Consider the following 26,817-nt stretch of genomic DNA (forward strand, 5'->3'; position numbering starts at 1 on the left):
TAATTACTGTAATTCCTCAAATGTGTGCCAGGCAATAATATTAGAAATATTAGAAGGATTGCCAATCACAGCGTACACCGATGATGTGCTGATAGCCACTGAGACTGTGGAAGAACACATGAAAATATTAACCAAAAACCATCAAAAGACTGGCGGACGCTGGTTTTCTTTTAAACATGAAAAAAAATGAATTAGGAAAAAGAAAGGGTGGATTTTCTAGGATTTGAAGTCTCAGGAACAGATACATAGCCAATAGCCAGATACATACAACAGCATAGCCAAGTCAACACAAGAAAGGTTTTCTTATGGGACAGGCTATTAAACAGTGGAGGGCTTATACCAGAAGACTCCGAACCACTAGTGAAAGTAAGTGTACTGGATAGAATGCGATCCAGGGACACAAACTTGGACCTTTGGAAAGAGGGGGTAAGGGCATTGACCAGAAATGGGGACACCAAGGTTCAAGGAAAATGTGAGAAAACAGTGATTGAAGTAGAAATGGTAGAAATCATTATAAATATGTATTTCCAGGAGGAATACCCTATTTTTATGCCAAGAGAATATAGCCATTATGTCACAGAAACATCACTGACTGTCAGAGCAAGATCACAACAGACTTTTGCAGTCTAGTCCTGTATCTGTGGAGGTCCACACGTGGGGGTCTCGGGGGCTTTAGGGGCGCCGGCCCGAGGGACGCGGGATCAGGAAGAGGTTTGCGTAGTCTTTCGGTCTGCAGGACTGCACTGAGCTCCATGACAGCGGCTACGGCACAGGACAGGCATTTCACAATCACAGATGCACTGAAGAACTAACAGGACAGGCTCCACAGCACCAGTGTAGTCCTAACTCTACAGCTCTGATCATGCAAGCTGAAACTGCTGAATTCACACACAGTACAGGTCAAAGGTTTGGAAACATTACTATTATTCATGCTTTTGAAAGGAGTGTCTTATGCTCATCAAGCCTGAGTTTATTTGATCAAAAATACAGAAAAAAAGTACTATTATTACAATTTCAAATAATGTTTTTGTATTTTAATATACTTTAAATATAATGTATTCCTGTGATCAAAGCTGAATTTTCAGCATCATTACTCCAGTCTTCAGTGTCACATGATCCTTCAGAAATCATTATAATATGATTTATCATCAATGTTGGAAACTGTTGTGCTGCTTAATATTTCTTTTATAACTGTGATACTTTTTTCAGGATTCATTGATGAATAAAAAGTTAAAAAGAACAGCATTTATTAAATATAAATGTTTTCTATAAATCTTTACTTTTTATCAATTTAACATCCTTGCTGAATAAAAGTATTAATTTCTTTCAAAAAAAAGAAAGAAAAAAATGAAAGTGTAATGATGCTGAAAATTCAGCTTTGATCACAGGAATAAATTACATTTTAAAGTTAATTTTATCCCTTAAAACTCACCTTTGATCACCAAAATTACATATTTAAACTTATCTTTAAAAAAAGAAAGTCTTCATGCATTAAAATATCTTGAATGTAACTCGACACCCTTGCCTCATTTAGTATATGCAGTTCTATGAATATGCAAATGAGCCCCGCCTCCACTCACTCAGCTCAGAGATCCACTGGTTGACGATCACACGTTGATCTGATTGGTTACAAGGTAGTTTGTGACGTCAGAAACACCAGCGATTTCAAAGCGTGTTTTTGAGACTGTCTTTGGTTCACTGCAGTTTTAAGGAGAAAATACTCAGCAATGCTGTCGACTTATGAATTTACATATGGTTTGTCTTAAAGCAGATTAAAAACACCACATAGACACATAAACAACATTAAAAGCTGGATTTTCACCACAGGGGGACTTTTGTATATTAAAATAGAAAACCATTATTTTAAATTGTAATAATATTTCACAATATTACAGTTTTTTCTATATTCTTGATCAAATAAACACAGGCTTGTTGAGCATAAGCCATTTGGAAACAGTATTGTTTTGACCGGTACCGTATGCATCCATGTAAAATGATGGAGAGTTCTGCGACTCACTGTGTGGCGCTCGGCTGATCTTCAGTGGAGATGAAGTCACTGGACGATCAGCAGGAGATGGAGGACTCTCTGTGGGTTTACTGATGTAGAAGCCCTTGGGTCGGCCGCACACCAGCAGGCTCTTGTGGGAGAGCTTCCTCTTGGCTTTCTCGAGCGTGCTCAACACATGCTGGTCAAAGAAGTGGCTAACACTCCCCGTGCCAGAGGACGAATCCGTCAGGGACTCGCTCGGGGAAGGAGTAGCAGAACGCTCGAGACTCGCACGCGGGTTTGACTCTCCGGTCTCAACACTAACAGTACTTTTAAGACCATTTTTACCAGTTTCTTTGCCACACGCTGAAACTTTGGTCAAGCTGAAAGGTGTAGGGAATTGCTTCCTGGTGCATTTGAGAGGTGATGTGATTCCCTTTGAACAAGGAGCTGAAGAATCATGCTTTGGCTCGTTTGAAAGCGGCAACACGAGGGGCAAATGCCGAAGTTTGAGCGACTGCCTGTTGTGCCCATCCTCACCAGAACTGCTGACTTCAGATGCTGTGTTGGGAAAGCTTGGGAAAGATACAGGCCGTCTTCCTGAGAATGTTTTCAGGTCTTCTCTGAAAATGTTCCGGGGTAGACTAGGGGTCTTGGTTTCCACAGCTGAACTCAAGCTCATGGTTATCGGACCAGAGCGGCCCACGCCAGCTGTTGGGGGGCGTTTGGGTCTCTCGGGAAGCACAGGTCTGTTGCTCACCTGGAGCTCTTGCTGAAACTTGGCCCTTATGGATCTGAAACTGCTGCAGGCTTCCTATAGTCCACATGAAACGCAAACGGTAACAGATTTAATCGGTTAATTGTCATAAGCCTAAGTATACATTTAAGCACACACATATCAAAACATTTCAAAAGACAGTGTAAAATAAGTAGGCAAACACATCCCTTATGAAAATTAACCATGGTTTTACTACAAATAAAACAACATGGACACGGAGTTAAACCATGGTAACCACAAATTAACCCCCCCAAAAACATGGTTAGTATATAGTTAAACCTTGATAACCACAAACTAATCATGGTTTTACTACAAATAATAATAAAAAAAACATGGTTAGTAAAGTTAAACCACAGTAACCACAAATTAACCATGGTTTTACTACAAATAAAACCAAAAACTAATCATGCTTTTCCAACAAAAAAAAACAAAACAAAAAAAACATGGTATAATTAATTCATGGTAACCACAAATTAATCATGGTTTCGCTACTCTAACCATAGTTTAACCATTAATACACTTTTACTAATTCAACCCACGTTTAATTTCATAAGGGATTGATTGAATTAGGTATTTCAGTATAAAACATCAACTCCATATAAACAAAATACAGGTATTTGTGATTAAACTAAGTGTACTTTTTGACCCATTTAAACCCATCTATCCATTTGACAAAATAGGATCTGTTTGGCGTTTTTACTTTGTTTGTTATCTATCCCAAACAATGTTTTTACCTGTTCCATCGTCGTTCAGTCTCCTTCTTGGGCAAGAGCGTATTAAACTATAAGCATTACATGATATCTTCAAAATAATCGCAAAACACGTTTAGGCATCAGAGCTTTGGTCTTATTGATTGATTAAACCGCCGACTACTCTGCTGTTGAAGGATTGGCTTATGAATATTAATTAGGTTGCGTGTGGGTCGAACACCTGATTGGCTGAAACTAAGGCGAGGGAGTAGCGGGCAAATGAGAGAATCCTACATTTACTTGGCGACGCTCGAGGAGAAACTTTGATTGGCAGCGCTGGAAACGCCACACCCTGGAGACCCCTGCTGGTCAGAACTGTGTACATGCAGAACAAACATGCATAAAAACCCTTGTCAAACCAATTGCAAACGTTTATTGAAGATGTATGCAATTAAGAAACCATCTAATACGATTAAATGTCAAGTGTTTTTATAATATTAACTATTTTATTAAAATAGTTATCAAAATGTAAGACAAATTAAAAATGTATTCTTTTTTCTTTGAATATCAGAGTCAAGGAGTTTATAAGATGACACTGCCTTACAGGTGAATGTGATTTCAACAAATATGTTTCTGGATAAACATCTTTATTAATCCTGCATTCCAATCAACAAATCATATTTGAGTGACAAGTTTACAGTTTATGTTGAGTTTATGCTTACAACCAGGGTTTGGTGCTGGTTATTTACCTGTCATTTCCCTCTTTAAGGATAAGTTATGTGTAGGGTTTGGGTTTCTGGACAGGAATTGTGTTACAAGATGAAAAACAGATGTTGACCCAAGAATATGTCCTGCTTGAAACCACAGCAAAGATTTTTACACACAGCAACTCAAAAGTTTATTCAGTTTCGTTCCAAGACCATAAAAAAACATTCTCAATCAGACACTCCACCAACATGTACAACATAAGTTAACTGTCTGTGTGTGTGCTGCACAGTACACACACACACACACACACACACACACACTGCTTACTGTGCCATAAGGCTTACACCCTGATTAGCCAGTGCTGACTGTGTCATTCATTTGCCAAATGTTGTCCAATTTATTTTGCAATGTAATCGGGTCATATTTGCTGTGTCATGTGTGGGCCACTTTAGGTTCACATTCAGATTCACAGTGATTACTGTCCCTCAACTTTGCCAAAACTGGCCCAGTTAAGTTTTAAAGGGGTCATATAATGGTACATGCACTTTTACAAGCTGATTGTACTGAAATGTGTGTTGGCAGTGCCTGTACACAACCATCATAAAATGATAAAAATCCATCCAGTGTTTTTTTTTTATCTCCTTATATGTTTGACCCTCTCTGAAATCAAGCCGTTCGATTTTGTGACGTCACTAAATCGACGCCCCTCCCACGATGGGTGATTGACAGCAGCTTCAACACAGACCCTCGCTCGTGAGCGAGCTGTCTGTCATCATAGTTCACGCGTCACTGTTGATACCCTCACTGGAGCAGAATGGCGTCTGCGATTGTGGTGTTGAGTTCTTCGGTGTAATAAGGAACACAGCAGTCATTTGGATGTTCCTAAATCCGAACCGTTAAAGATGCAGTAGCTGAGTTTTGTTTTTTAAGGGATATGCCCAAAGGATTGACGCGGGGATTCCCCACGATCGTCCATGCTTTCATGTTTGCACAAATTAGTTCACACCAGACAGCTTTACAAACGAGAAAAATCACCAACGTGTTCCTGCTGAACCTCCAGAAGAAGTGAGTGCTAATGTTTTATTAACCTTTATATTAATATTTATATTAATCTTTGCAAATTTGCAAACCTTGCTGCAGGCTTCACAATGAATGCGGCTGTTTACACTCAGGGTACATTACAGCATGTTTTCTATGTACGACGTTCTCATTATAATTCATAATCCCACGTTTATAATGAACAACGCGTTATGGTTTTTGTGTTATTGTGTTAGAAACGGTGTACGCACAGAACAGAGGGGCGGGGTGAGCAAAGCTCATTATCATTTAAAGACACATGCACTGAAACGGCGTGCTGAAAACAGAGCTGTTTTTGACCAGGTAAAATGAGTGTTTTCTTACAATACTAATGAGAATTTTTAATTAAAGTATATTACAAACTTTTAATTTAGACCCTAAAGAAACATATTAGCTTGTACAAAAATGGCATTATATGACCCCTTTAAGATTAAATTATTAAATTAAATTATTCAGATTAGTCATCCGGGCCATAAGAAGGCCTGCAGTGCCGCATCAGTGCCTGAAGTGGCCCACATCCGTCTGCTATCTGAGGAGCGAGTGAAACACACACAAATGCTGTTCACTGGTAAACATGTTTAGTCGGTCTGTAGAGGAGAAGAGACTTCATCCACAGAACAAAGACAATATACTGTAGATCTGTGCATCAGCAACAGACACACACACACACACACACACATAACTAACTTCATATACAATAAAACAATAACAATAAAGATATTCGGTGTATAAAATGTTACAGAGATAATGTAAATGTTTAAAAGTTACAAGTTAAACTTTATATCTTTTGAAACATTTATGTGCTATACTTGACAATCACGTTCATGATTAGAAATATTTTAATAATTATGGATGAGTTCAATCCAAACATTATTATATTTGCAGGCCTGATACTGAAGATTTCTGCTGACACTCATCTGAGCTTCTTCCTCTGTTCCTCCTTTAATTACAACTAAACCATCATTTGGCTGAATAATAAACCAACATGAATCATTCAATATCACATGTTTCTAATACGCATGCTAACACACACGCTGCTTTATTTAACTGTGAAGTCTGAGTCTCTTCCACCTGTATGAAACACATTTACACATTTATTTCTCCTCATAGACAGTAGTGAGACTCTTCTGTGGATCACCGGATGGTTTCTGCTCCTCTCATGATCATTTCACACTATGATATAACGCATCCATCAGAGTTTGATGATTGATTTTCATCTCTGTAAAGTGGAACAGAAGAGAAAACTATCAGTGTTCAGTGGAACAAAGTGCAAATTATTATATTTCAATTACTGTTTTTTTTTTAAGTTAAACTGAACTCCTGTAATCAGATTAATTACCGACTTTACATGATCTTGCATAGATATTTGTGTTATATAATATAATAGATTTAAAACCTGAATCGTGTTCATATGTTTGTCTGTGTGTGTCGGTGCGACTCCTATTGAGTCTCTGTAAAGGAGAAACTAATGAGTGTACGGCGTATGGAATAAACCACAGGGAGCAAATACAAATGTTATTTTGAGTTCAAACACAAACCTTTAGTTAAAGCCATTTGTCCTCTAGTTTAAACATGTTTGTAGGCTCTTAGTAAATAACTGAGAGTAAAGTAAGTGTAAAGTAGTGTGACGTGTTGCTTGTCACAGTAAAACACACTAGAGACAGAGACATTTCTCATGTGAGCTGGACGCTGTGAGCTGAAGCTGGAGCTGCACTGATTTTAGCAGGAGTGCAGCATTTTCCTACAATCTGACCAAGTCTGTTTTCACACTGAAATGATTCACTTCTACTGACACAGTTAATAAAGCAGGTGTTGATGTATAAAGCTGTGACAGTGAGCTTTTGTTCTCTTTCCTCCTTTGTGTTAAACATTTCAATAACTTCACATTTTGTTCTCACACAAACCCTTTGTTGCAATAAAGCTTAATGATAATTTCCTTTCACGAATGTTTGAAAGGTTTGTTCACATATCAGAGGTAAATGAAGATCTCTTTAATATCTCAGTGATGTTTCCTCACCTCAGGACACAGTCTGAGTCTCGTATCACGTCTCTGAGCCGCTGCTTTGAGTCTCCTATCATATTGACTCTCAGATCAAGCTCTTTTAAAAACTGCAGTGCTTTTGAGTCAGTCAAAGACTGAGTTAAAGAAGAAACATCTGTAATGCCACAGCGATATAGACTAGAAAGACACAAACAGAGGAAGAGAGATTATCTTACAAACAAATCATGAATGTGAAGAATTTTACACAAATATAATGTGAACTCGGACTCACTGTCAGATATTGAGTATAAAGTGTTTCAGTTTAAACTGTTGAAGTGATTTTAAGCATTTTGATTCTTGTCTGTGAATGTGACTGACCTCAATCTCTCCAGTTTACAGTGTGGATCCTTCAGTACGGCACATAAGTGCTTCACTCCTGTGTTTCCTAGTTTATTCCAGCCCAGGTTCAGCACTCTCAGGTGTGACGGGTTTGATTTCAGAGCTGAAGTCAGGATGAGACTCTGTTTCTCTGTAATACTGCAATCATACAGACTGAAGACAGAGAAATAACAATAGTTCACATCTATGATGATGATCTTATTGAAGAGCTACAGCAGCATTTAGTTTCCAATAGTCTGTTCTGAAACCCAGTCACACTAGTTCTGTGCGCTGGAAGACACTGTTTCTTCTCTTTCATTTTTAACTATTTATTTGACGTCTCTCTTCTTTATTCTCTGTTGAAAAGGCAGATTTCTGCATGTACACAATCAGTGCATTGTATCAAATTCTGGAAATTAAACAATTACTTTCTAGATAAAAAACACATAAAAATGTGAGCAATAGGGAAAACCCAGAGAGTGCACTGCTATAGACCATTTCAACGGCCTTTCGTCTGTTTAAGGAAGTGACGTATTTGGCCCTAGGACTTTTCCGGTTAGTTGTCGAGCGCATTCAAAACAATGGCGGGATGCGCTTGATGTACAGTGGGATTGCGATAATTTATTTAATCCTGCTATTTAGAATATCTAAATTAAAATTAGGTCCTTGTTGCTCGTTAGTTGGGTCCTCCTTCTGGCCCGAAACAAACTTTTTTTTGGAAATTAAAATGTTTAAATTCCTGAAAAACGCGCCTGGATTGCATCAGTGAAGCGAGAAGGCTGAATACGCAACTAGCAATATACAGCACACATTTCGATTCTGGTAAGTAAAATACTCCCCCCACCCCCATTGGATTATTTGTATTTCTTTACGTTAACTGTTTATGTATGCTGCAGCATAATTTAAGATAGCTCTGTTCGTTATTGTTTACATATAAACCTAGCATTTTGACGCGTGTAATTTAGTGAAAATAGGCCAAGCTTTTATTTCCGTCTTTTCCCCTAAATGTTCTGTGGGCTGTAATTAAGTAGGAGTTAACATTTGTTGGCTAGCTGTCTAGTTGGCTAGCTGTCTGTCTAGACACATTACAGAATGTATACTGTATAACAGTTACCACCTGAATGGTGTGCTGCAGTAGTTTACAAAAGGTAACGGTAAACTTTTTTCATCACTTAAGCTTGGCTAATGTTAATTCCAACATTTACTATAGTACACAATAGTAGCATTAGTTCTTAAATATTGTGCATTAACCAGATTAAGTTAATAATTGTTTTTCTGCTTTTGTCTTCAATAGGAAAGCCATCATTTGTAATTTAAGACGTCCAAGACTACTACAGGGAGACAGGAACAACAGCCAAACCACATGTGACCATACAGTGTGTGCAGAATTATTAGGCACCTTGATTTTCTGATCATATTTTGTTTTTCAGACACATTTTTACCAATTCAAAACCACATTAAGCTTAATAACTACTATTCATTTTGTATTTAATATATTTAAGGGATATATAATTGTACATGAAGACTGGAAATGAAAACGCCTTATATTCAGATGTGCATAATTATTAGGCACGTTTTCTTTTACAGATAAAATAAGCCAAAAAAGAGATTTAACTCAGACTGAAAAGTCACAAATTATTAAATGCCCATGAGAAGGAGCATGACCATTGGACAGTGAAATCCTCATTGGGTCAGCAGGGTCAGACAAAATCAGGTGGAGAAGAAAATACACATGTTAACTGCAAAATAATTAAGTGTGAAACCGTCAGGAACCCTTTAGTCTCCAGCGCCACCATTTTCCAGAACTGCAACTTACCTGGAGTCTCCAGAAGAGCAAGGTGTCAGGGTCTCAGAGACTTGGGTTCACAAGCTGAAGTGTAGTAAAATACATGAAGACTGTTTTTATAGGCTTTATGGACAGACAGATTGGGACTGACTCTTGAAGGATCAGCATCACATCCTCTTGTTCCACTGTTTGAAGAATTCATCTTCATCGGTAAGTTTTTGGAGTTAATTTTTAAAAATGAACTCCTAAAACTTAATGCCAAATTCTGGAAGATTAATTCTTCATGTATTTTACTACACTTCAGCTTGTGATTCTTAAGTGTGGGTTTTTTTTTTAGTATTCTTTACCTCTCTTTTTTGGCTTATTTTAACTGTAAACGAAAACGTGCCTAATAATTATGCACATCTGAATATAAGTTTTTTTTAATTTCCAGCCTTGATGAACAATTCTATATCACTTATAAATTATTAAATACAAAATGAATTGTAGTTAAGATTAGTGTGGTTTGGAATTGGTAAAAATGTGTCTGGAAAAAAAAATATATGATCAGAAAATCAACGTGCAAAATCAATAATTCTGCACACATATGAACCCCCAGATGTGTTCGAGACCTTGAGGATTGAAATTGACCCCCTTTTTTCAGGGACTCATAACTCCATTTCTGTTTGTCAAAAAAAGTCTGTGAAATGTGTTTTATGTTGTTGTCTCAGTTGTTGAAGCAGATTATGTTCATACAAGTATTTATTTACACATTAAGAAATTTGCTGGAAATAAAAGCTGTTAAAAGTGAGAGGATGTTTCTTTTATGTATTTTTAAATATATACAGTAGTCATCATTTGAAGTGGATAAAAACCTTTCATCAAAGTTAACATTAATTTTGAACAATACCCGTTCTTGTCTTAGGACAACTTTGATTAACTTTTTTGATCCACTTCAAATGTTGATTACATAAATACACACACAGCTAGCAAATCTGTATGTGACTATACTAACCATAAAATAACATTTTCCCTTCAAGGACCTAAAAAGTGTATTCTGTATGTTTTATTCTTAATTTTACAATTATTAATCTTCACGTATACATTTCTCTTAAATGACTAATACAGGTTTATGCATTAGAAAAAAAAGACAGCCAGCATTATATTGCTTTCACCTTCTATTTATTTGTGACAACATGAGGGGCTCAGATAGGACATTTAAACCCTCTCGCACACCGTTCCACAGCAACACACTTCACCCAACTAAGCACACACATTTGGAAACAGTATTTGGAAATACTGGCATAACTAAAAGCGATTTTTACTGAAGTCCGTTTACTAGCGTACATTTATCGTTGTAATATACATGCATGTTCTGTAAAGCTGCTCTGAAACGATATGTATTTTGAATAGCGCTGTACAAATATGAATATTTGCGTAGATATGCCAACAAATGCAAGTGAAATGCCCACTCGTAACCTCCCCGGACAAACCATGATAAGTACGTTTTTTACGCTGTTTGACTTGCTTCATCTTCACCAAACACAAGACAGATGTCATCAACATTTTATGAACGAATGTTCCCAACCTTTCTGCTAAGAAATTAATTGTAAGTATCCAGACTGCGATAAGTTAGGCTTTTATCGCATCTCTCGTGTAGGCTACACGCAAGCAGCCGCAACACCCAATCGGACTACTCAGGCAAACGTTGTTCTGTGTAAAAAGTATACGCATCAAAGTCTTATTTAAAGGGTCCGGTAATTCCAATCATCGTTTATTTTCAGTTTTTGGAAATACTTTAACTGTTGCCTTTTCGCTAGACGTAAAAGTTACGCGCTTGTTTTCACAGACCTGAGATTTAAAAACGCCGCCACCGGAAATGCTTCAGGGCCAGACATGCGCAGTAGCATTCCAACGGAATGTTATTGTTTACGTCCTTGAAATGGTCTATAAACAATGAAACATAAGCCCTGCTGTCTTCAAATAAATAAACTTCAGTCACACTGTAATTGCTGTACAGTATAATGATACTAACTGTAGTTTCTCCAGCTTGAATTGTGGGTTCATCAGTAGATCACCGAGGTTTTTCACTCCAGAGTCTCCTAGTTTATTCCAGCTCAGGTCCAGCTCTCTCAGGTGTGACGGGTTTGATTTCAGAGCTGAAGTCAGGATGAGACTCTGTTCCTCTGTAATACTGCATCCACTCAGACTGAAGACAGAAAGAGAAAAGAAAATGACTCAGATTTATGATGATCAACTAACGTGTTTAGCTTCATCCAGCAGATTTTGCTGACAAATAAACAGGGATATCCAGGTTCAGGGAACACAGAGAAAGACTACACATTGTTCATTTAAATATACTACCAACATTGTAACAAGACAAAGGTTGTCTTGATCTATGTACGTTAGTTTACACATTCATTTCATATAATTTTTTAAGGGTCATGAAACCCCCTTAACACATTTTTTGAGATACATTTTTTTTTCCACATTTTTTGAACAGATATGTACAGGCTGCACATCACTGAAAATAATAAAAGCACTCTATTTTTGTTATTTATTGTTATTTTTGTGTTTTTCTGAGCAATTTGGTTCTTCCGGGCTGAAAAGTATTATTTCTTTATTATTTCTGTTAAACTGACGCGTGTCGTTTGTTCAGACTCAGAGACTAAAGTGCTCATAAATGTAATGAAAATATTATTAGATCTTTTAAGGCGAGACACGGCAGGCAAAAACGCAGATTCTTCATGCAGTGGTCAGTTTTGAGATGTTGGGCTAGTTTACTCCTTCAATATGTGTTCTTTCAAGCTGCTATAAAGAAAATGTTGAAAATATACATTAAGATGTTTATTTATTTATTTATTTTTTTACTTGCGGCAGTAATTTTATCCCGAATTTACCAGGAAGTCAGCATTACAACGCGACACGCCGAGATCCGTGTGTTCACTGAAGTCTGTCATGACCGGTATCGCTGTAAAGCTCCGAGTCTCCTCCACAACGCTATGTAACCCAAATATGGGCATTTCCTTTCTATCAGTAACCAATCGTGAATGTCCAAAGGAGGATTTAAAGCTAACGACGAAATCTCATTCAGAGCTATTTAACTCTTTAACTGCCGTTTTCTCAAAATGACTTTTTTGTCATTCTCCAGTAGAAACATCTCAGCCTGTGTAGCGCCTGTGTACACCAAACTCTCCAGCTATACACTTAGCGGTATTCTGAAGATATTTTCAGAGGGATTTGTTAATAAATCATTCCTGGCCTGATTTATGTGACATTTTAATAATAAAAAAATATGACGAAAATTTTGCACCTGGCATTATCATATGTTCAGATCTATCTACCGAAAATATATGCAAAATCGTGCATATGTAATGAGATAATGCCTAATTAATTTGCATAATTAAACATACAAATTCCTAAAACTTGTAATAATTTTTTTTATATACTTGTGTAAGTTATCAACTGAGGAAGTTTCATGGTGATATCTATTATTTAAAAAATGTACCCTATTCACCTGTAGTGTCTCGCCTTAAACATTCTTCCGCAATTCTCCCTCGTTCTTGTGAGTGTGTTATATAGGGTTATATTTTTCAAGGTGTCTTCAGATCCATTTACTTTTTCCCCTCTGCAGTAATATTTTAATATTGATGTGTCTGTATAATGAGTGTGTTGCAGGTCTGTGTTTTATTGGTTGTTGTCTCCCCTTTTCCCGCCCTCTACACTCCCACTTTTCCACAGCTTTACACACACATTTCCTCAGACTTTTCCAGCTCTGAGATGTGAACGACCAGCTAAAACAGGGGTTTCATGACACTTTAAGGTTCTTTCGTGTCAATGTCACCTTTGGTTTGCTCACTGGGACAAATGTGGTTCATTGTGTTCAGGTGTTTATTGCGTGCTTAATAGTGTGTGTGTGTGTATTTAGCCCTCATGCAGGGCCATACACATCATTGAGGTCCAGACCTTGGTCATTTTTCGACGTGTATAGACTTTATGCGCCAAAGAAACAAGCGCACAGCATCTTTAGAATATTGTCTTTGAACTTCTGTTTTTGCGGTCGCTCTGTATATTTCTATGGCATCGCTGTCGAGGAGTAATTAGCTGGAGAAGTGGATTTACTTATTGTAGAGTTAATGAAAGTTATCATGAGCATGTGTAACAGAGTTAGTATTTTTCCGTTTTTATTGTGAATTCCTCCTGAATTCAGCAGCGGTTGTTAATCTCATGTTGTAGTGATGCCCTCATGTGGTTTGTTTGGGGACTGCAGGCAAAATGTTCGGTAAGACGGGAGATGACGCAACACGGCCGTTGCAATGTGAACTGCACCAACTAAACAGCTGTTTTACGATAGAAGTTTAAAACAACCAACAGAAATAATCAGTTTGCAAAGACTATCAATCAAAGCTCAGCTTTGGGAAGGGAAGATATAGAGGTGAAGATAAGGAGACTGAGAGAAGAAGAAAGAGAGAATGTGATGGAGATGAGAGAGGAAGAGCAGGTATTGCACACTGTGCCCAGGGTGAGATTAACATTATTACAATGGATTCATATTTAACACAGATATATGTTCTTCGCTATTACAGCGGAAGCTATAAGCTCAATTTAACAGCACAAGCACATATTAAATATATTTCCATAATAGTATTTTTGTATAAATATATATTTGTATACGTCGAATGTGTTCGAATATTTCACCAGTATCAGCACTGGGACTGTTCACTGTATTACTCCACTTGTCTGTGTTTGTGCAACTTGCATCATTAAGCCAGAAGGGGGCGACACGTCACTGTCTTTATGAGTGAGCAATTGAACCATTACAGTTTTTAACAATTGCTAAAACACTAAAAACCCATTGGCTGAACAAAGTTCTCAGTTGCCTGAGCTCATTTAGCTAACTGTGCAGTCTGTTGTCAATACCTTAAACCATTTCACATGGTAAAACACAATTTGCAGATCTCTTAGACTTTTCAGCAAAACTCTAAACACATTCTCATTCTCAAAACACATCCTGCACTGTAATGCACACGTCATCCATACTGGTAAACACAAGAGGCAACAATCAAATACAAATAGAGAACACATGTCATTGATTGAACACAACCTCTCAAAACTGATTTAACCTGTTTCAAATGATGCCCAAAGGCAAGAAGAAGCACACTGATCACGTTTACTCCTTTGATGTTTGTATGCTGTATGCCCATTTTAGTATTGTATGCTGTAGTACAGTGCAGTGTAGGCTGTATACTGTACAATGAACAAACTGTACGGCCCTGAACAATGTGCTTTCCATTTGTTAACAGCACTGACTGCTCAGTAGATTTTGACTGCTCGCAGGTTCATATCAACAAAGAATTACTGTATCACAGAGACAAAGGACAGGTTTGTGAGATGCAGGGTACAGTACTGTAAGAATAGGGTACAAGGAGGAGGAAGAACAAAAAAAAATGGCAAAGAGCAAAGCAGAGTAGTCATTTCTGATCAATTTTGAGCTACTATGATAGAACATGTTTTCGTTCATCAAAAGACAATGACGGAAACATATGAAATTTGTTTTGAGATTAAAAATGTACTTCTCCCTGAGAACTATATGTTTTGAACCACGTGTTTTCTATTTTTGGTGTATTGTTTACTGACTGCTTGATAGTGTATATCAGGGTGGGAATTATGTAATTTTAGGGGCAAGGCCATTTGGCCTCCACCTTTTTTTTTTTTTTAGGGGCACCAAGGCCATATGACAGGGCACAAAGGCCATCATACAATTCAATGGTTTTCCCATTCAGATTGATAGCATAACATCCTAATTTGGAATTAGACATGGATTATGACTATTTTAATAAAAAAAACATTTTTTAATGAGAGAGAGAGAGAGCGCCATTACATCCAGAAGGTATACACCCTCACACAACAATAGAAACAACATAAATGCCAATAAAAGCATTCAGAAACACCACAAATGCCAATAAAAGCATTCAGAAACAACACAAATGCCAATAAATTAATAATTTCCTGCATTGTCGAACGCTCTTCTTCATGTGTTTCAAATATGGACTATAATGTTCAGTAGAGCGCCCTCAGGCTGCTGGTATGAATTGAAATCACAGCACATCAGTATACAGCGCTCATAATGATTACATCGACGCATTTGGCTATAAATTCAATAAAATATTATTCCTGTCAATAGAAATCTTATGTAAACTGAGAATATATCAATATTTCTCCAAATCTGCACACTTTTGAGCTAAAAGCCGTGAGGGACGTTGTTTTGTGAATCGCTTTCATGACGACAGCACAGGAGTTTTTTATGAATGGGAGCGTCTGACGCTCATAATTCATATTAAAGGTATCGACTCATTTTTGCATTTCATAACTCCTGACACAAATTAAGTGAGTCTTATATCTTTTTAATGATGTAAGTTATAGTTTGTCAAGGTAATAACATTAAATCTTATAGTAACTTTGAACTATTAAAAAAAAACCGCTTCAGTGCGCCGACGCCGTTAGCAGCTAACGTTACCTCTGGAACCTTGCATAGGGCCCTTTCTGAAAAGGGCACTTATCTACTAGCAAATAGATTTTTATATTTTTAGGTCAAACCGTTCTTGTCTGTCAGTCATATAATGCAGGTCTATGGTCACGGTCTCAAAGAGCATCCACAGAGTCCAAATTAAAACAATTCCCCATCGTCCAAATTAAACAATTCCCCATCGTAAGTACACATTGATGGCCTAAGACACGAAACGAGCGGTTTGTGTGAGAAAACGAACAGTATTTATATCGTTTTTACCTCTTGTAACACAGCGACGTCCAAGTGATCTGAGGGCGCCCGCGCTTCCTGCTGTGTGACGTGTGCGCAGACTGGTGCATAGATAGACATATAGATTTCGCCTTGGCTACGGCAGTTCATGAACGAATGCCGTAGCCAAGGCGAAATCTAGTGTATATATCTATGCACCAGTGTAGACAACAGTGTCGTTCTTCTGTTGGTGCTGAGTGACGTTACATGCTTCTTGCACTGCTGTTTTGATGCGTGAGATCATCGATGTGATTATGACACTGCACCTGCGCGAATCCACAAACTAATTGAAGTTCAGAGACTACTTGGGTGGAACTTGGACAGGGCCAGGGCACACAGGCCACTGTGGCCGTACGATGATTTTTTTTTCACGGGGCATGAAGGCCAAAGTGTAGGGCAACGGCGGCCATGGCCGCGTGGCCGCGGTATAATTCCCACCCTGGTGTATATCATTTTTAGCACTTTGTTTATGATTTGAGAGCAGTGTTTGATTTTGAACACAGGTAAAACTGTTTTGAGGCGAAAGTTTAATTTTGCAAGAGGAGGCAAGAGGTTTTGTGAATAGTGCTTGAAGATGAGGTTTTGTGTTTAATGTTTTCAGAAAATGGAGCAAAGTTTCAGAAATTGTGTTTTAGCAATTGAGAAAAACTGTAATTGAACTGATTAGCACAAAAACACTGATTAATTCAGGAAAGAAACAAGTTGCTGAAACTGATCTTTGATGCTCACACATATTGCTCATAAGCCTCTGGACACAGAAGGATTGCATTGGCGTTTGACTGAAATGTAACATCTATGCAAAATAATCCTTGAATCATTTCTCATTCCTGTTTGGAATAAGTGATTGTGTTTTGTCAACAATAAGCATAACATTTCTGCATTTCAATTTTGTAGTGTGGATCATTCATTGCAACATTTAATCTGATTCTCATGTTTAAGAATCTGTTTTCTGCTTGACAAATAATTTATGCTACTGTTCACTGACATGCTTTTAAAGCTATTGATATCCAATTTGTTTGTCCTTCAAACACCTTAAATTGCACATGTGTAGATCAGGAAAATCGAAATTTCCCCCGAACCCCCCTAGCAACATCAATTCTGGGACCTCAGTTTTTATAAAATCCTGCGTACGGCCCTGCCTTCATGTTACCATTGTCTTCTGTCTGGCTTTGTTCCCTGTAACTGCTGTTGGTGACCTTCATGTTTCTCAGTCAAGTCTTTGTTTTTTTAGTTTTGTTCACGTTTATTTGAATAAAGCTGCACTTGCGTTCAGTAGAGATGGGAGAAACAAAGCTTTTCAGAGCTTCAAATCAATTAAACCAATTTCTTCACAAAATGATTCACTGTTTTGAAGAGTTAGTCTAAGCGTGTAGGTTCGAAACGACACACGCTGGCCAAAAACTGCATAAAAACACCTTCTACAAACCCATTACAAATGTTTTACTGAAAGTAAAATCTATCAAATGCAATTAACTAATCATCTAATATGATTACATATCAAGTGTCTGTATAATATGTGCTCTTTTAACAAATTTTCAGTGCTTGTTTTGTTTATTTTATGGATGGCTCAGCTAAACAGGCCAATAAGAAACTACTATTATTCCTTTTAATTATACTAATGTCTAATTAAAACGTCTACAAATGTATAAAACTGATCAGAGATCAGGTTAAACCCACAGACACTTGTTCAATCTCAGTAAATCTGCATGATTCATGGGTTCGCCCCCCAGTGGTGAACCATTGACATTTCCAAACGTTTCGAAAGTTATGACGTAACTAAGCCTCGTTTACTGAAATCATGTGACTTTGGCAGTTTGATACACACTCTGAACCACTGATTCGAAACAAAAGATTCGTAAAGGTTTCGTAGCTTCATGAAGCGTGTTTTGAAAGCGCCCATCACTAGCGTTCAGTGGATCTTATTACAGGCAGATACTGATCACAGACTTTTAAAATGCACTTGTTCAATTTTTACAAGTTACAGTATATGCTGCACCAAAATTAGACATTTTACATTTTGGGAAATACAAACATTGAATTGAAAGCAGTTATGAAGATGTCTGATTCTGATGTCACAAAAAACATTGTTCTGCCTCTATAGAAACTGAAATAATTATTGACCCATGATCCAACTGTCTGTCTTAACCAAATATTTAAAGCTTGATATCAAGTTTTAATTGTGTGTTTTTAATTTGCTGTTTAATTTTATTACTTTAAATTGTTGTGGCTCTGTGTGATGCTGAGGAAAAAACTGCTCTCACTCAAACAAGTGAGGAAATATTATCATCAGCTAACATTACTACTAAAAGCAGGGCTCCAGATTGCATTCTGCGACCAAAATTTGAGAGTGTGCGGCTGAATTTTACATCCAGTCGCACATGTGCGACCAGTAAATCTGCCCCCCGTTACATCGTGGAGATCCAGTGAAGAAATCCATTGAGTTCACGACAGAATTAATAACATCATTGCGAGATCCAGTGAGAAACATTCAGATTCGACGCAGAATTCTCTGTTATAAACCATATCAGATCAAACAGCGCTGACGTGGAAACCAGGAGAAACATCTTGCCATGAACGAACAAGCAGTGTTGGGGTAGTTACTCAAAAAAAGTAATTAGTTACTAGTTACTTCTGTAAATTGTAATGAGATTACTTTACTAGTTACTGCATTTGAAAAGTAACTTCACTACTTATTACTTTACTTTCCCATTTCTTAATCTACCCTGTAGACATGTCTACCCTGGCATTTTGGCCATAATAATAATAGCACACTAATAGACATATATTGTAAAACAAATGCACTGAAAAATAAAGGAAACTTTCACAATTAGTTTTGTACTAATTTCTATACTTGAAAGAGATATAAGCACATGATCTTTTATTTTGACGGAAAACATGGTTTACAAATGCGTCTCATTAAATTTAGAGTAAATTACGGTAATCGTCAACTATGCAGATGTGGAAATAATGTGTTACTGGGTAATGGGTTCCTACACTCATGACATAGCGTAAGTGTTTTGAAAGTAGCTGTTAGTTCTGCTTACCGCAGGCTCTACACTTTCCCATCTCTGTCCTGATCCTCCTCACTATCCTCATCATCAGCCACTGGAGCTGATGAAGGTCCTGCTGCAGAAAAAGAAAAAAAGTAGCCCACTGGGAATCTCCCGGTAGTCCCGATGGCCAGTACTTGCTGCCTGGGCATAGAATGCATTTCACGCGAATATTTTTGTCCTTTCGAGCAATAAACTGAAAGTAATGTGAATATCGCCACTGGCCGAAACCCCCTGTCTCCATCTCCATTTCCCGCTCCCCTTCGCATCAGCAGCTACGTCACTCAAATCGATCTCTATGACAACGGTGCAAGCACACACACACACACACACACACACACACACACACACACACACACACACAGGCATGCAAGCACCACTTAAACAGATCAGAGCTTTACACGCAGGCAAACACGGCTTGGGTAACGCAGGAAAGCGCGTTCCTATAGTTTAGTAGTGTAGTTACCGATATTTTTAGTGTAATGCGTTACTTTGTTTCGTTACCCAAAAAAGTAATATCGTTACTGTAATCCGTTACTTTGTAACTTGTTACCCCCAACACTGCGAACAAGTTATAGAAGGCTGTCCACAGATCAGCAACATTCACCATGGATTTAATGTATTAACACTCACTATAACTATATACTATGGTTATAACAGTAGCCAACACATCTTTTTCCAGCACTTCAAAACTATAATATCATATTTAAATGTTATTTTTAATGTGTTGACCAAAATATTTTTTGTTCATCCTTTAAAGATTGTCCCTATTTATAAAACTAAAAGTTTGTAAACATAGCTGCAGAGAACGCTTATTGGCTATTTTCACTCCCTAATATCTATTTTGTCACTCATTTTGCATTTGAATTAATATTAAGACATTATGAATTATAATAATTAAAGTTAACTTTATCTATACACCTCAAATTAAGCTCAGTGCTTTGTCATCCCACAGTGATACCAAATACTTTCTGTAGAACTTTCTGCAGTGCTGCTGCCCTCAAATGTTAGTCTGGAGCCTGTGAACTTAAAATAAAACTGCACATTGTAATTTCTGTTAAGTATAAGTATATTTATTATCAAAGCATTTGTCAGTAATACAGTTATTTTGGGGGAAAATGTGAATAATTGTATTGCAAGGTGATTTAAGGTGTGCCCCTAAAGTTTCTGCTTGCACTCCAAAAAATTTAAGTCGGGCTACAAGCGCTCCTAATAAAAAAAGTTAGTCTGGATCCCTGAAAAGTAAAGTAATATTATAAATAAATGAGCAATACTCACGTCAGTGTGTTGAGTTGACAGTGTTTATCCTGCAGTAGAGCAGCGATCTGATTTACTTGTGTGTCTCCTAGTTCATGTTCCCTCAGATTCAGCTTTCTCTGGAGTAACGGGTTTTTACCCACAACTCTATTTACATACTGACAGGCTTCCTCTGCAGCAGGACTCAAAAACCTGCAGAAGAGTCAATTCAGTTCTCAAATAAAAGTCTGTTGCATTACAAAAAAGATTGATACAATACATTTTATTTTACTTTGAACGTTAAAAGTACACAAATAAATATATATTTAAAATAAACTAGAGTGTCACTCAGTCCTAAAGCAAACTCATAAGAGCAGAAATGTCTCACAGAGCAGAAGAGCAAAGGTTCACTAAATCATGGTTTTCAGTATGAATACAGAGTGTGAAATTAAGATCTTTCTGGCTTTTAAGCAGGAGAAGTGAGAAACGTCAGCACAGAGAAAACTGGCTTGTGAAACTGCATGTTTGTGAACATCTGGAGACTCATAGACCTGCTATAGAGAGATGCAGTGAATCTGGGCTTGATGGAAAACTATTGTGTTCAGAAAACTATTTCACTAAATAGGTTCACAGAAACGTCAGCACAGAGAAAACTGGCTTGTGAAACTGCATGTTTGTGAACATCTGGAGACTCATAGACCTGCTGTAGAGAGATGCAGTGAATCTGGGCTTGATGGAAAACTATTGTGTTCAGAAAACTATTTCACTAAAAGGTTATCTAGAATTTTGATGAGAAGTGTGCACAAAAATAAAATTGTGCATTTCAATTATCAAGGTATACTCCAGAAAAGCAGCCCATATACTGACCCATAATGTCTATTTGACCTTTAGCTCGTATCACAACTAAACTGTGTTGACGGTTATCATCATCATGACAGAACCGGCAGCATCTGATCTGATCTTGATCATTTTGATGCAACAAATTGTCAAGCTAATTGTATAGCTAAAATATTATATTAGTTATGAATATTTAGCCTCCATATAATTAATTTAGTTTATTATTTGATCCCGTCTCACCTCAGTGTCTTCAGTTGACAGGCTGGATCCTGTAGTAAATCATTGAGCTGCTTCACTCCTGATTGTCCAGGATCATTTCCTGTGAGATCCATCTCTATCAGGTGTGAAGGGTTTGATCTCAGAGCTGAAGCCAGAGCTTTATAACCTTCTTCTGTCACACTGCAGTTAGAGAGACTAGAACAGGAATGAAAGCATTCAGCTGATTAATCAGTTAAACCAGAACAATATAAATCCTTAAACTTGAATTTTTATTTTGTTCTTTGTACAAATGCATTGAAAGTTAGTTGCAAAAACTGACGACGGAATATGGAGGCAAACAAAAGGCACAGAAATCTTAATTATTTCAAGACATAATTATTTAAAACTGTGTAAGCCCGTTTATCAGTTCAAATGGTGGTTTCTGCCAGAACGGGTGAAGGTCTCGCGTGTTACTGTCTTTCCACGTGGCAAAGTCATTTAATCAAATGTAACAATTTATTATGTCAGGTAAATGTATCATGCCAATTACATAATCAGTTAAAAGGTCATGAATACAAAACATCAAATGCTCTGGAATAAAGAGAGAAGATGCAAACCTGACATTATGAAATACATGATGTGGAGTGCCTGCATACACTCTATATCACAGGCTAATTTGAGCTACAAATCACCACGAGCCTTCTTCAGCATCTCCCTAAATACTCAGACCAAGGCAGAAACCTCTTTTCAAATGTAAACATGAGTTCACAGTGGGAATTTGCATTAATTACCGTCCTAGTACTTACTGGGGACAGAAGTTGAAGGAATGATGTGTAAATTGGGAGGTGATCAACTCAAGTGTGATAGTATCTCGAATGGGGATGGTAATATAGCAAGAGAGTTCAAATGTTAATTTCCTTGTTTTCTCAGAGTTGCCCTCTCTTCCAGTTCTTCCAGTTTATCCAGTCGTGAACGGTCCCTCTGACGGCCCGACACAGAACGACTCCCTCCTCCTCCCTCACCACTCTCGATAGCGGGGCAGTGAGGGCATCCCCCCAGTGGAACGGTCTGTGGCGATGCAATTGTGTCCCAAGACTGCGTCCACCTGGCGGGGTAACCCCACGCTCCCCTCCCACGCATGTAGGTTATCTTCCAGTCTGACTGGAAAGGCTTACAATGCGTGTAGAGAAGCTGCTTCTGCCCTGCATGCCATGGCGCTTCTCCAGGTCCACCAGGCCAAAGCGCTCAGTGACATGCAGGAGGGTGGTACAAGGGTGCTCCAAGAGCTGCGTACGGCGACGGACCTCACGCACGTTCCCTGGACCGGGCGATGTCCACACTCGTGGTCCAGGAGGGACACCTGTGGCTCACCCTGGCCGATATGAGGGAGTCGGACAAGAGTAAGTTCCTGAACTCCCCAATTTCCCAGGGTGGCCTCTTCGGCGACGTGGTGGAGAGCTACGCCCAACAGTTCTTGAGGTCATCAAGAACATCATGCCCCGGAAACAGGCTGCTGCTGCCCAGTCTTCGCCGGCTGCTCGTTGCTGAGGGCGCCCTCCTGCCGCCACCTCCGCCCCTGCTCAGCCTAAGCAGCAGCCTCCACCTAGGCAGCAGGGTGCCGGCCGCAAAAGAGCTGCCCAGCCTGCTCGGAGTTCGTCTAAACTTACAGGCAAGATGAGAGTGAAGTGACCCTGAGACAGGCGACCCAGAGGATGTGACTGCTGCTCTCCAGGAGTGCGTGTCTGCATCACTCCTTCCCCAGGAGGAGGGCCGGGTGGAGAATCTTTGGTTCCGTTTTGTTTCTGTTCCGCCGCTAGCCGGGTACCCAAAACCTCAATAAAAGAGCAGTTTCCACTTCCCCTGGGTCACACACGGCCGAGACTGGCAGTCAAGGACGATGCTCAATTGCCTCGCCACTCCCAGTCTCCCTCGTCCAAAAGGGGCAGAATGACAGTGTGCGCCACCACGTTGCCTCAGCGCTCTCATTCCCCTAGACCCAGAGCTCAGATGGCAGTGACGCCGCCCAGGCCTCATCACTCTCATCTCCCACTGGGCAAGGAGGGTCAGAAACCTGGACTCAATGCCCCCGGGCCTCACTCCTCGTTTCCCCTCCTTCCTTCACCTCTGGGCAACGAGCAGCCGAACGCCTCTGGGCCTTCCCTGCCGTCTGCCCCCTCGTGGAAGTAGGCTGGAGTTGCTCTGCACACCCAGACCCCACTCTCGCCCGCTTCAATGCCTCCGGAGTCGAGTCTCTGCCTTCCACCACGCTGCCCCACCCCGGGTACGTCGGTAGTCCATCCGGCTCGGCTATGCAATTCAGTTTCCTGCCGGCCTCCCAAGTTCAGGAGCATCCGGTTCACCCATGTGCGGAGCTGCGATGCCCCTGTCCTGAGGAAAGAGATCGACGTCCTGCTGGCGAAGGACGCGATCGAGCCGGTCCCTCCAGCCGAGATGAGGTCAGGTCCGCCTTTACTTCATTGTACCCAAGAAAGGCGGTGGGTTACGACCAATCCTGGACCTGTGAGTTTTGAATCAGGCCCTGCACAAGCTCCCGTTCAAAATGCTGACGCAGAAACGCAACTTCGAGTGCATCCTTCCCCGGGATTGGTTTGCAGTGATCAACCTGAAGGACACGTACTTTCATGTCTCGATTCTTCCTTGACACAGACCGTTTCTACGTTTTGCGTACGAGGGTCGAGCATATCAGTACAAGGTCCTACCCTTCGGGCTGGCCCTGTCACCCCATGTCTTCACGAAAGTCGCGGAGGCGGCCATTGTTCCCATGAGAGAACGTGGCGTTAGCATTCTTAACTATCTCAAAGACTGGCTCATAATAACTCACTCGCGGGATCTGTTGAGCGAACACAGGGACATGGTGCTTCGGCATCTCAGTCAGCTGGGGCTTCAGGTCAACTGGGACAAGAGCAAACTCTGCCCCACGCAGAGGATCTCTTATCTCGGTATGGAGTTGGACTCGGTCAGTCAGACCGCGCACCTCCGTGAGGCCAGTCAGTGCTCAACTGCCTCAAGTCCTTTCAAGGCAAGTCAGCGGTCCCACTGAAACAGTTTCAGAGGCTCCTGGGGCATATGGCAGCCGCAGCAACGCCGCTCTGTCTGGATCAATACGAGACAGCTTCAACGCTGGCTTCACGATCGAGTCCCAAGATAGGTGTGGCAGAGCGGTGCGTTCCGGTAGAACACCCTGCATTTCTACGGGTCGGAGTGCCCTTAGTCCAGGTGTCCAGGCATGCTGTGGTTTTCACAGATGCTTCTGCCAACGGCTGGGGGGCCACGTACAACGGGCATGCAGTTTCGGGTCTGTGGACGGGGCCCCAACTGCATTGGCACATCAACTGCCTAGAATTGCAAGCAGTACGCTTAGCCTTGTGCCGCCTCAGAGGGCTACTTCAGCACAAGCATGTACTGGTCCATACGGACAGCACTGTAACCGTTGCATACATCAGCCGCCAAGGTGGTCTACGTTCACGTTGTATGTTGCGACTCGCCCGCCATCTCCTCCTATGGACTTCAAGCCATTCACATCCCTGGTGTGCTCAACCGTGCAGCCGACGAGCTCTCACGGCAGTCGCCCCTGCAGGCATTTTCGGTCGATGAATCGTGCCTAGAGTTCGCGCCAGACTTCTCTCACGTTGTTCCGAGACCCCGGCCCGGATATGTGCCCAAGGTTCCTATCACTCCGTTTAGAGATCAGGTAGTGAACCTGCAAGCGCTGCCCCCGGAGGAGTGTTGCCTCTTCCTGGGCGTTGGCTCAAGGCGCCTCGCTGACAGACATCTGCAGAGCTGCGGGCTGGGCAACACCTAACACGTTCACTAGGTTTTATAGCCTTCGTGTAGAACCTGTTTCCTCCCGTGTACTCGCTACGGCCAGTAGCGCGAGGAATTAGGTTAGTGTCGGCTTGCTACGCCATTCTTGCCCTATGGGCCAGATACATGCATTTCCTGCTCCGTTGGTTACCCAACAAATGGCTAACCTCGTGAGTTCCTCTGTCAACCACCGGTGCCAGGCGAGGTGGATCGCCGGTCGCCAGGCCTGTTACCTCTCACTATGAGCTGAGTTCAGGCTGGGGTTCTTATGTCAGCGGTCCCTATGGCGACCCCATATGTGTCTTCTCCACGATCGGTTACCCCCCGGGTTAGCCAGTGTCTTCCCCTCGACAGAGTCCGCTCTGTCGTCTCTGCTGAGTCAGGGCTGTGACTACCTCAGAGACTGCCATGTGTTCACTACCCTCCGGGCTAGTGCACATGTGTATTTGTATGTGTATCCCAATTCATTTGTTAACTTGACCCGAATGAAAGGGAACGTCTCGGTTACATATGGTAATCCTCGTTCCCTGAGTGAGGGAACGGAGACGTCATGTCCCGTCGCCATGGTTGCTGTACCTTCGCGGAGGACACCGTTCTGTGTATGCTCGCACTTCCGCTTTATACCGGCACTAGCAGGCGGGGCGCGGAATGCAAGTCTTGCATGCCAATGTTCATTGGCTCGTTTTAGTTTCACTCGAAGGCAATTGGTCTCCCTAGCATGATCCCGATTCGTTGGTAACTCCTACCGACGTGACGTCTCCGTTCCCTCACTCAGAGAACGAGGGTTACCGTACGTAACCGTATGTAACCAAGACGTTTGGGAATGGCCTAATTAAAGTCCAGACTTCAACTCCATTGAAATGCTGTGGAAGTACGTGAAACACAGCTCATGCTGGAAAATCTACAAATGTCACTGAGCTGAAGCAGCTTTGTAAGGAGGAGAGGGAAAAATGGACCAAAATACCTTCACAGTGGTGTAAAACACTCATAAACTAGTGTTTAGTCGAGACTAGCTGCAAAGCTGAAAGCAGAATCAAAAGATACACAGCTCCCTCAAAAGCACTAAAATACATTAATCCTGTCACATAAAATATTAAGAGAAGTGATTTCTACCAGATATCGTCCTCCATTCTGTGGCAGATTTACCAGATCAAACAGAATCATCTGAATTCTGACTCAACACTAGGTATGCAAGTAATGATTACATCACTAAAGTATAAATTACTATAAACAAAAACAGCACAATTTAAGTGTTAACTTATAGGAAGTAAAATATACATATATAGAAAATACTTTATCCACTAAATATTATAATCCCTTGCCATTATTTGCATTACAGTGCATTACTAGGTGTTAAAGGGATAGTTCACCCAAAAATTAAAATTAGCCCTTGATTTACTCACCCTCAAGTCATCCTAGGTGTATATGACATTCTACTTTCAGATGAATACATACAATAGGAATTATATTAAAAGCATTTCCTGGCTCTTTCCAGCTTTATAATGGCAGTGA

General features: G+C 40.1%; 2 protein-coding genes across 2 annotated transcripts in view; both read right to left on the reverse strand.

Annotated features, from left to right (window-relative positions):
• LOC311087026 (uncharacterized protein) overlaps positions 1–3,620 on the reverse strand; it is a gene marked incomplete at its 3' end in the record, with an annotated part of 30,350 nt that extends 26,730 nt beyond the window's left edge. The window contains exons 1-4 of the mRNA XM_084120280.1: positions 3,500–3,620; positions 2,018–2,801; positions 618–762; positions 70–104 (exon numbers count right to left, since the gene is read on the reverse strand). Coding sequence (XP_083976406.1) covers positions 70–104; positions 618–762; positions 2,018–2,801; positions 3,500–3,508 — 973 coding nt within the window. The 5' untranslated portion in view covers positions 3,509–3,620. The remainder of the gene's footprint in view (positions 1–69; positions 105–617; positions 763–2,017; positions 2,802–3,499) is intronic.
• LOC311087282 (NACHT, LRR and PYD domains-containing protein 12-like) overlaps positions 1–26,817 on the reverse strand; it is a gene marked incomplete at its 3' end in the record, with an annotated part of 349,673 nt that overhangs the window by 206,093 nt on the left and 116,763 nt on the right. The window contains exons 9-10 of the mRNA XM_084120582.1: positions 21,523–21,696; positions 20,488–20,658 (exon numbers count right to left, since the gene is read on the reverse strand). Coding sequence (XP_083976708.1) covers positions 20,488–20,658; positions 21,523–21,696 — 345 coding nt within the window. The remainder of the gene's footprint in view (positions 1–20,487; positions 20,659–21,522; positions 21,697–26,817) is intronic.

This window comes from Abramis brama (assembly GCF_963993115.1).
Source record: "Abramis brama genome assembly, chromosome: 7".
NCBI classification, from domain to species: domain Eukaryota; kingdom Metazoa; phylum Chordata; class Actinopteri; order Cypriniformes; family Leuciscidae; genus Abramis; species Abramis brama.